Genomic DNA, 11,319 nt, shown 5'->3' with positions numbered 1-11,319 from the left:
GATTTCATTTAGTAAAATCCTGGTGAGAGAGAAGCTATCAGCTGGTCCATGACAGTCAGCTGTCTGTCACCATGATCCTCCAGTGATCCCTGCTGACCAGGAGGATCTGCTGAGTGGACCTGTCACTGTCCCCGACATCAGCAGATCTCAGCGCAGGACATCCTTTATTCATTATTTATCATTTATTCATCACGTCTTCCTTTATTTTCCGTGCAGACTAAACTGGACGTTCCGGAGCTCCGGAACCCGCTTCATTACGGCGACGCTCACTTCCGATGGAGCGAGGCGTTGAAGTGCATTGTGGGTAAAAAAAATCTGTGCTTGCACATTTCTGGACTTTGGGAAGTAACATGATGCAGTTTCATGTTCAGGGACAAAATAAAAGATTTAAAAGCAGGAGGAGGCCGGGATCGTCCTAAAAAGCTGGAAAATGTCCACATCATGAATCTCAAGGTAGTTTAAAAAAAAAATAACAATAACAATTCAGAAATATTCATAATTATAACAACAACAAAGTAATAACATGGTCATAATTATATCAAATACAAAATGTTTATATTATTCCTAAAACTATTATAATAACTTATATAGTTTCATTTCTTAAATAGATTGGAGCATGAGGTCGGCTTCAGGCAGGAGAACGGTGGAACCTGCTTATCCTGAAAATAACTCTCTTATAAACACAGTACCATCGTTTCAGTCGTGTGTGTGTGTGTGTGTGTGTGTGTGTGTGTCCTCTCCGGGGAATGTCTGCCTTGTCCTGTATCCCAGTACAGAAGCAGGAACGTCAGGAGAGAGGAGCCTGAGTCCCAGCTGCCTGCTGAAGTCTGATTGGCCAAGAAGATGATCGGTCACTTCCTCCATCACATGGGCGGGACCACAAGGCCAGTCATGGCTGCCAACAGAGGTAAGGTTTCAGGTACTGCTTGTCATCAACACATGTGTGTGTGTGTGAGAGTATGTGTGTATATATGTGGTTGTGTGTGGGTGTGACTGTGTGAGTATATGTGTGCGTGTGTGTGTGAGTGTGTGTGTGTAAAGATGTGTGAGTGAGTGTATATATATGTGCGTGTGAGTGTGTGTGTGTATATTTGTGTTTATATGTGTGTGTGAGTGTGTATGTGTGTGTTTGAGTGTGTATATGTGTGAGTGAGTGTATATATGTAGGGTGCTAGTAGCCTAGCGGGTAACACACTCGCCTATGAACCAGAAGACCCAGGTTCAAATCCCCCTTACTACAATTGTGTCCCTGAGCAGGACACTTAACCCTGAGTGTCTCCAGGGGGGACTGTCCCTGTAACTACTGACTAACTCGCTCTGGATAAGGACGTCTGGTAAATGCCGTAAATGTGTATGTGTGTGTGTGTGTGTGTGTGTGAAAGAGAGTGTGTGTGTTACCCCTGAAGCTGTTTCCCCCATTGACAGGGCAGGAGGGGGAAGGGGAACCCTGTGGGCGGAGCACCGGGGCGAACGCGCTCTTCTGTTTGGACGATGAGGGTGGGAAGGAGGAAAAGGGCAGCAGGGAGGAAGAGGAGGAGCCAGAGCCGGTGGGAATGGTGGGACTGGAGGGCATTACTGCGAGAGAGAGAGAAAGAAACAGAATGACGTTACTGCTCCATCATTTAGAACCCTAAAACAAGCCACGCTGACCACACACTGACTGGCCTGGTGTGTAGATGATGGGCCTCATTTAAGCAGAATTGCTGTTTCTATGCAGCATGTTTATCACGGATTTAAAGTGAGACACTGCAGCACAGCACACGGTGACGCGGTGAAACGTGTCGTCTGTATTTAAACGTCACCCCTTAATGACATGCCCGGGGACCAGTGTGTGGGGACGGGACCTTCATCAAGGGGACCTCAGTGGCGAGTTTCTTTACCCGCTGGGCCACCTCTGACCCACAATGTCTCAAACTTGGTTACTTTATTCTGACCGTCCAATCAGAGCTACAACCAAACTAAAACCAACCACAGGTCATGGTAACTGTTGTCAAGGAGACTGGCGTCCCGTCTCCTGTCCCAGCAGGAGCTTCTGTTTGGTGGGACCTGCAGTCGACATGGATTGCTGGAGAACATCTTGACTGCGTGAACTCACTGCCATACGGAGAGCCAGACGGGGAGGCACTGGAGAACCCGGGCGACCCGGGCACCCCAAGAGCACCCATGGGAACCGCGCCGTAGCCACCGCCCATTCCCCCGCCGCTGCCGTAGGCTGACTGCTGTGGGGTGGAGGCGGAGGGGTACCCGCCCCTCGGGGAAAGGCTGCTGGAGTTGCGGATGTAGCCTGGAGAGAGGAACGTGTTGGTCAGCTCTTCTACTTTCTCATGTGTTGGTATAGAAACAGATTTATAGATTTAAAAGTCACCCTGGCCGGTGCTCTGTGTGTCTGGAACGCTGATGCCCAGCTGGGGCGGGTACGAGCTGATGCCCATCACGCTGCCGTGGGCAGGCGAGGGGGGCAGGGCCTGCAGCTGGCTGTGTGGGCGGGGCACCGTGTACAAAGCTTCGGCAATATCAGCTGCCCTCTTCAGCAAGGCGTCCTACACACACACATTATACACAAATGATTGTCATGCTTCCCCTGACAACCGGTTATTGATTGGCTGGAATTCAGTATCGGTGTGTAAGGGAGCCATCTTTGGTTTGCTGTTCTAGATCTACGCTGGATGAGTTTTGGTGACCTGGTGACCTTTTCAGTACCTGGTTACTGTGAGTGTTTCCATACAGGGCTTCAACCAGATCTGCTGCTCTCTTCAACAGCATCTCCTACACACACACACACACACACACACACAGAGGTATAAAGAACATGGCGAGATTAGCGAGATTCATTCAGTGTGACTGTTAAGAGGGTTTATGGTCAATACAACAATATACACAGCATACGGAGTCTTGAAATACCGTTTCACACATACAAAATGTATAAAACTCTACATTTACATCAGTCTATATGACATGTGTGTACCGACCTTTGCTAGTTTGTCAGGGTCTCCTGGGTGCCGCGGAATGACTTTCTGAAGCCGCTGGAAACCGTAGTCTATGGTGGGTTCATTTAAAGCTGAACACCACGAGAAAAGCAGAACATCTTCATTATTGGGGGACCAAATGAACACACAACATTTCCAACATCTCTTTTCTTTACTTATATTTTACACATTTATCACGCTAGGTCCTAACAAATATGTAAAAGCAAATGTGTGTGTGTGACGTGATTGTCATTGTGAAAGACTGCAGCACAGCACACGGTGACACAGTGAGATGTGTCCTCTGTATTTAACCACCACCCTTGGTGAGCAGTGGGCACCATGACAGGCACCCGGGGAGCAGTGTGTGGGGACGGGACCTTCATCAAGGGGACCTCAGTGGCACTTTGGCAGATCGGGATTCGAACCGGCAACCTTCTGGTTACGGGGCCGATTCCTTAACCAGCAAGGCCACCACTGCCCCTTGATGACGTGTGTTTGCATGTGTCACCTGTATAAATGAACCTGCCAGGAGCTCCCTTGCAGAACTGTTTGCTTTTGTAGGACAACGTGACCTCCACAACCCCAGGGATGTGTCGAGGCGGAGTCTGAACACGGATCGCATGAGGAGTGATGAGCTGGGAGAAGGAGAAGAAGAGATCACGAGATGCTCACTGATCTGGGAACAGACCCCTTTTTCAAAATGAGCAAGGGGCCAGAATCTCACATCTCACTTTATCTTCCACACACAACTATAGCAAGTACTCATCAAGACCCTGAATCTGCAGGCAAACTCTGGACATTTAGAGCATCCCTGACGCACCTCGCTCCACACCAGCATGCTCCCAAACACCACCTGCAGGCCATCAAAGAAGTTCTCCCCAATGACTATCACCATGGCGCCTCCTGTAGTCCAGCCTTCACTGGGACTAATGGCTTTGATGCAGGGCGTGGCTGCGAGGAGAGATTGTGTGTTTAGCAGTGAATGAGTTGAGGGAGGAGCTTCGGTCGGTGAATCCGATTGGCCGCTCACCGTATTCCATGCCGCTGTCGGCAGGCTCCCCGAGCTCCAGGCGGCGCGCGCGGCGCCCATGTTTGGAGTTGTTGTGAACAAACATGTTATCGGACACGGCCAGAACGGGTCCGTCCACACTGACCATGCTCGACACCACCACCTGCAGGAGGGGCAGGGAAGCACACATTCATATTTTCATAGCTTTTATTAGCTGGAATGGGTCAAAAAATAAGACACACACCAAAAATTATAAAATAATGCTAAACAAGTCCACAGGCGTGGTTCTCCATCCTGACCAGCATTTCATCAAGCTGAAGGAGGAATAATGGAACGTCCTCCTAGATATCTCAGATCCCCATGCAAGGTCCTCACAAAGATCTTCTTCTCCCAAGCCTGCATGATCTTCTGCTTCCTGACCTCCTCCCACGGTTCATCTGCACCTCCCCCCACCTCTCCATCTCTGACAGCTCACATGTGGACTCAGTCTGGCCTTCTTTCCACAAGGAGAGGATCGCTACTGATATATTGGCTGCTTAATTTCAGGTCAGGCATGTGGTGTGTGTGCGTGGGTAAATGTGATTTATTGGTGTGCATATGTGTATTTAACAGAAATACAAATTCAGAACTATATCTTCAGTATTAAAGTGAACATCTCTGCAAATGTGTAGAGCGATTCATGGGGATTTCATGCTTAAAGACTTCCAGCAGGACAAAGCAGAGATAAACAGAAGGAAAACAGAAATTGAGGAGGAGAGAGAGTTACAGGAAGTGAGGCGGGAAGGTCCCCAGTGAGAACTTCCTGGGTCACACGGCCTGACCTCTACATCTGGAACCAATCGCTCAACTCCTGACAACTTCCTGCAACACCTCCGCTCACTTCCTGCTCCCACTGCTCTGACTCTCTCTCTGTCTGTCTGACACTTACATTCACACACACATATACATCCATGCTCCAACAGACCAGGAAATGTTAAAAATATGAACATCTAAAGACCTGAAATCTCCTCATGTCCCGGGGGTTTCCTGCTGACTTGAGGCAGTTCTGGTTGCACTTGAGGAAGAACTTCAGGAAAAACCTGAAAAAGAGAGCAGGGAGTATTCATCCATACACTCTACAAGAGGGATATTTCATACTTCTATCTGTAGATATTTGGGGATTAGTATTGCTCTTTTGTTGCCAGATTGGGCGGATTACAGAACTGTTACAGAACTGGGGGCAGATAATATCAAAGTCAAATATCAAATATATCTGATTATGTAAGTAAACAAAATGAGACTCAGGTCCAGTGTTCCGAGCTCATGGAACCGCGGTTCTGCGTGTTCTACATTGCAGACAGCAGCCAAGTTTCTGTGTGGGAGAGAAACAGAGTTTCTGCCATGACCCATGGGAAACATGCTATCCCACAATGCTTTGCCTGAGTTTCCCATGGGAGCGACACAGAGGAGAGGGGGACATGCAGATTAGATTGTACAGTGTGTGTGTGTGTGTGTGTGTGTGTGCATGCGTGTACAGATGTGGACTTGCAGTGGAGAAGCAGGAAGAGAGGAAAGAGATGGAAGAAGGGGGGAGAGAGAGGATGGGGACAAAGTCCCCGGAGATCCCCGTCCAACAGCCTGCTGCCATGGCAACGCAACTCTGCCGCAATCCCAAAGTCCCCAACGAGTGCAGCCAGCAGTGACAGACAGAGCGAGACAGAGAGAAGAAGAAGAAGGTGTGAATGTTGGACCTGGTGTAATAAATGTGTAACGTGTGTATTATAAGTATGTAACTACTGCCATGTAACTTAATGGCATAATTCATTCCTCAAGTTCAAACCGTTAACATCTCAACAGCCATCTTTCCACTTTCGTCTGACCAACATTTAAAAGTCATGGTGACATTGTCAAAAAAAAAAAAACACAACCCGTACAACGTCAGAAAATGAAGACATCAGAACCGTCTGGGTTCCTGATGGACGTCCTTCTCTTCTCTAAACTCTTTTACACACAGCAACAGAACCTTCCAGACACGCCACTGAAGGTAGGCCGAGTCTGCAGCATGGGGATCAATTTCCACACCGACCCAGCAGGGAGCCGTGGCCTGTCACCGTCCCCAAGTGAGGCTCATCCTGTCCTCACCACAACTAGAACCCGAACGGAACGTGGCTTCAGGCGACTAATCCATCTCTGGCTCATCAGGGAAGAATCGGAGGTTACTAGGGACCGAGATGACAGGAAGTCAGGTCTGTCAACCTGCTTATTGCACAACGCTGTGAACGTAAGTGACATCTCCCCCGCAGAGGGCGGGACTCACTGTCCAGTGGATGAAAAGTCTCGACGGAAACCCGGCTGTGGTGAGGCAGGAAGGGAGAGAATAGGACAGACAGATGGACGGTGGGGAGACAGAGAGAGAGAGGAGAACGCGTTGATATTCTATATGGAGGATCATCACTCATCAGCAGCTCCCCTCCCAACTAAAACACAACAGCGTCCTGCTGGGCAGCGGAGGGGGATTAGGAAAGCAGATGTGAGGCATTAAAACACACTGACAAGCTGAAAACCCTCAAACTCCCCAACACAGACCACACAGACTCACCACCAGGACACGCAAACATCTTCATATCATCTACAACACGGGAGAATGATCAATCATACATCATGATCTGTCCCCCCAGTCCCCAGCGCAACTCCTCGCCGCTTTATTCATGCAGAAGCTAAACCAACTTTGTTAAAGTTAGACGGGCTCCTTCCCACTTTCACTGCCTCGCTGGTGTCGGTTTTACAGGAAGGAGAACGAGAGAGGGACAGGGTCAGGGGTCAGACGGGGAGCAGACTGGGCAGAGAGGTTAAGGCCCCAAGCAGCCGACCTTTGACCCTGCTAACAGGGCACAGAGATCACGAAAAAATAATATGCAGTGTCACATACCAGAACCATCCATACAGACACACACCACAATACTCACACACATACTCAAACAATTCAAATGCAATGTGACAGTAACTATGGCCCAGTATGACCAGTACAGACTGGTTTCAGGGTCCATCAGAGGATGGGACAACCTTACAAGGTGTCCATTTTACAGAGAAGATGAGGAAACGTCTGACCAGCCGCTACTGGTATTTAGTTATCAGTTATTAGGGCTTATTGGCCAGTGGTGGCCTAGTGGTTAACGAAGCAGCCCCGTAGTCAGAAGGTGGCCGGTTTGAATCCCGAGCCGCCAAGGTATCACTGAGGTCCCCTTGATGAAGGTCCCGTCCCCACACACAGCTCCCCGGGCCCCTGTCATGGTGCCCACTGCTCACCAAGGGTGGTGGTTAAATACAGAGGACACGTTTCACCGTGTCACCTTGTGCTGTGCTGCAGTGTTTCACAATGACAATAACGTCACTTTCACTTCACTTATTGTGAGTTTGATGGTGTGGATGCATCAGACCTCCTGATGAATTATTAAAGCCTGGAATGTCCGTGTGTCAGAGGTAATTTGCTGGTCCCCATTACGAGTGTGTGCGAGTGTGTGTGTGTGCGTGCGCGTGTGTGCGCGTGTGTGTGTGTGTACTGCCCCACCCGCTGTATAAGAAACGTTGACATCAGACATGTTTATGCGAAATCATGACAGTTTCCTGTATACAAACACACTTCTCATTATTTGAACAAATTACTGAAACTCAAAAGCGAATCGTCACAGCGTCACCATCAATGAGCAGAGAGCAAGAAGAGCAGAGAAGAGGAAGGAGATGAAGAGAGTCTGTTTAATTAGTCAGTAATGATAGGATCTGACAAACAACATCTGTTTCTATATAGGACGGGGTGGGGAGGATGTGTGTGTGTGTGTGTGTGTGTTGGGGGTTGATGTGCAGGTAAAATCACTGTCTGGAGACGGAGAAAGAGGGGGGCGAAGACAGAAGACTGAGGGGACGTTCGGAGTCATTCAGAACCCAGATTTACTGTCCATGTCTAATGCCCAACAAATGTGAGCGGACAGAGTGGGCGGGTCTACTCACACACACAAGAGGGGTGACTGAATATCGGTGACCAACCAACATGCAGGAGACGGCCCACAACAGGACACCATTAAGAGACATTTCACATCAGTAATATACATCACACACACAGACAACCATGTTCTACCAAATAGCTCCCCTGCTGTTTGGAGGTCAGTGGAGAAACCCTCTCCCTGTGACAGCCTCACCCTCAGGACAGACAGCTTCACTCTGAGAACCAGGACCATCAGCAGGTGCTCCATAAGAAACCGCATGAGCATCTGTCTCATCACCACACTAGTTCTGTAAGACTGACCAGAGATCAGGCAATGGTGTCTGCTAGTGAGGTCAGAATATTGGAATATTCCATATTGATTATTGGCTCCTCCGGAAGCTCCGGCTTGTTAAAAAGAGGCACAGGCAATTAAAAAGACAGGGGGGTCAATAAACTCCTCACTTCAATCTCTTCAGCACTTTCCACTCTTTCATTTATTGATCCAACAATGAGTGTGTGTGTGAGGGTTTTATTACATGTCCACTATACTCAACATAAGCAGAATTGTACAGTGTCAGTCAGCTGTGTACCAGCACCATGGGTATTGTGGGAATTGAAAACTGAGAATAAATCACACAGCCAATCAAAGCTCTCAGAACAAAGCAGCATTGTCAATCCAAACATGACAAGAGTACAGAAAAAGGATTCTGTTCCTACAGCACCTACAGTCATGTTACAGTTGACGACTGATAATGATGTTGATTTAGAAAGGGAGGTGAAAAAAGAACAGTGCTGGGTTATGCATGTAAAGGACCGTGTGTTGGGTTGTATTAGAAAAGTACCATGTGTTGCGTTGTATGAGTAAAGTACTGTGTGTTGATGTGAGTGAGTGAAGACCGTGTGTTGGGTTGTGTGAGTAAAGGACTGTGTGTTGGGTTCTGTGAGTATAGGACTGTGTGTTGGCTTGAGTGAGTAAAGCGCTGTGTGTTGGGTTGTGTGAGTAAAGGACTGTGTGTTGGGTTGTGTGAGTGAAGGACTGTGTTTTGAGTTCTGTGAGTAAAGGACCGTGTGTTGGGTTGTGTGAGTAAAGGACTATGTGTTGGGTTCTGTGAGTAAAGGACTGTGTGTTGGGTTGTGTCAGTAAAGGACTGTGTATTGGGTTGTGTGAGTAAATGACTGTGTGTTGGGGTCTGTGAGTAAAGGACTATGTGTTGGGTTCTGTGAGTAAAGGACTATGTGTTGGGTTCTTTGAGTAAAGGACTATGTGTTGGGTTGTGTGAGTAAAGGACTGTGTGTTGGGTTCTGTGAGTAAAGGACCATGTGTTGGGTTCTGTGAGTAAAGGACTGTGTGTTGGGTTCTGTGAGTAAAGGACTATGTGTTGGGTTGTGTGAGTAAATGACTGTGTGTTGGGTTGTGTGAGTAAATGACTGTGTGTTGGGTTGTGTGAGTAAATGACTGTGTGTTGGGTTCTGTGAGTAAAGGACTATGTGTTGGGTTCTGTGAGTAAAGGACTATGTGTTGGGTTCTTTGAGTAAAGGACCATGTGTTGGGTTATGTGAGTAAAGGACTATGTGTTGGGTTGTGTGAGTAAAGGACCGTGTGTTGGGTTCTGTGAGTAAAGGACCATGTGTTGAGTTGTATGAATGATGGACCATGTGTTGGGTTGTGTCAGTAAAGGAGTGTGTGTTGGGTAGTGTGAGTGGTGCATTGTGTATTTCTGTTGTTGGGGGAGGGGACTACAGATGTCAGGTCGAGTCCTGATCAATAGAGTAATCAATCAACCAGTCAATCAGTCAATCACATCTATATTTAGAAGGCTGTATTGAGTCACTGTACAGTGTGTGTGTGTGTGTGTGTGTGTGTGCCTGTTTGTTAGTGTTTTAGTGGGGAAAACCAAGGTTGTAATTAGGTTTAAGTTTAGGTTGTGGTGTAGGGTTTAGGCTTGAGTTTAGTGCGGTTGCAAGTAGAAGATATTGATATTACAGAAACATTAAATTCTAATTTATGCTTCTGGTGTCTTATTATATCTTGAAAATGACAAAGAGGAGAAAAAATGAGGAGAGGAGAGGTGGTTTGGTTGAATGTTTGTTAGATGGTTTGGTAGGATTTTTGATTGGTTAGTTGGTTTGGTTGCTTGTTTAGTTGGATTTAATTGGTTGGTTGGTTGTTAGTTAGTTGGGTTTGGTTTGGTTGGTTTGGTTGATTGGTTAGTTAGTTGGTTGGGTAGTTGGGTTTGTTGGTTGGTTAGCTATTTTGGTTGGTTGGTTAGTTGGATTTAATTGGTTGGTTAGTTTGGTTGGTTGGTTGGTTGGTTAAGTTAGTTGGGTTTGGCTGGTTGGTTAGTTAGTTGGTTTGGTTGGTTAGCTGGTAGATCTGTTTGTGGAACTGTTGGCACGAGGAGTGTAAATTTGCTTTGTTGTTCTAACTTTCCTACACTGGGGTGTAGAACTGTGGTGGAACCAGGAATATGAAACAACCTGTGGGTTATATTTGATGTTAGCAAACCAATCATATGCCTGCTAGAGCGCAGACTTTTCAATTTAAAGGTTTCTCTTCATATAAATAACATGTCCTAATTAGATCATGCAGGGTTTAAGATGCACTAGTTCTTTATATAGCAACATGGAGCAATAAAAATGAAATCAAATATGAACTGGTTAATGGTCTAAACGGAACTAGTCTTAAGCAGTCCTGGCACTCACATCTTCCAGAGATGTGTGGTACACTACAGGCCAGACGGTCCGTCACAGCAGGTTCACTGTGTCCTACATTCAAATCTACTGCTGGCCTGTAGCTTTTCGTGGGTGAGGTACTAGACCAGAGCAGCTCCTCGGTGCCTGAGGTTTCATGGGAGCTCAACTGAGACTCTGTTCTACTGCCAGGTTCAGAGGAGATGGCTGGACCATGACCAGAGAGAAAAAGGGCAACAGTTACCCACAGCCGGGGAGGAGGGGGGGACGAGGGAGGTTAGGGGTCACACAGTCAACGAGAAAACCAGCTGCGGAGCTGAGGAATTCTGGGAAAATCCAAAAGACAACAGACACTTTCCCCCTTGTGATATGAAAAGTGAGCGGTCCACAGAGGTTCACTTCCAAAAGCCTCCAACACTCTCCCAACCACCCGTCCTGCCTCCCTCACTCCAGGGCTGGCGAGTGTGCAAGACCCCGCCCCCTTTCACAAGGAGAACCCCTTTGTTCCAAAACCTGCTACAACAATTCCTGAGTAGAACCCCGCAAGACGCAGAACCTTCCTTTCTCCTTTCTTGTCCATAATCCGGCCTCATTTAGGCGTCTGATTGTGTGTGTGTGTGTGTGTGTGTGTGTGTACAACACTTACCTGTCAATGATGACAGGGTCTGATGGTGTTTCATTCCGATTTCCACAAC

At 47.5% G+C, this 11,319-nt stretch overlaps 1 protein-coding gene across 3 annotated transcripts in view; it reads right to left on the bottom strand.

The window, feature by feature from the left end:
- Window positions 1-11,319, bottom strand: part of ebf2 (EBF transcription factor 2) — a 13,170-nt gene continuing 1,851 nt past the window's right edge. For all 3 annotated transcript variants that reach the window (XM_028965334.1, XM_028965335.1, XM_028965336.1), the window contains exons 6-16: window positions 11,271-11,319; window positions 4,973-5,054; window positions 3,997-4,138; window positions 3,787-3,917; window positions 3,475-3,601; window positions 2,970-3,058; window positions 2,701-2,766; window positions 2,366-2,540; window positions 2,096-2,284; window positions 1,399-1,575; window positions 1-895 (exon numbers count right to left, since the gene is read on the bottom strand). The exon at window positions 11,271-11,319 is cut by the window's right edge and continues 20 nt beyond it. In XM_028965334.1, the coding sequence (XP_028821167.1) occupies window positions 864-895; window positions 1,399-1,575; window positions 2,096-2,284; window positions 2,366-2,540; window positions 2,701-2,766; window positions 2,970-3,058; window positions 3,475-3,601; window positions 3,787-3,917; window positions 3,997-4,138; window positions 4,973-5,054; window positions 11,271-11,319 (1,259 nt within the window). In that variant the 3' untranslated portion in view covers window positions 1-863. The remainder of the gene's footprint in view (window positions 896-1,398; window positions 1,576-2,095; window positions 2,285-2,365; window positions 2,541-2,700; window positions 2,767-2,969; window positions 3,059-3,474; window positions 3,602-3,786; window positions 3,918-3,996; window positions 4,139-4,972; window positions 5,055-11,270) is intronic.

This window comes from Denticeps clupeoides, unplaced genomic scaffold (genome assembly GCF_900700375.1).
Source record: "Denticeps clupeoides unplaced genomic scaffold, fDenClu1.1, whole genome shotgun sequence".
Taxonomy (NCBI): domain Eukaryota; kingdom Metazoa; phylum Chordata; class Actinopteri; order Clupeiformes; family Denticipitidae; genus Denticeps; species Denticeps clupeoides.
The sequence above is the reverse complement of the archived record's forward strand: the minus strand, read 5'-3'. Positions and strand labels throughout refer to the sequence as shown.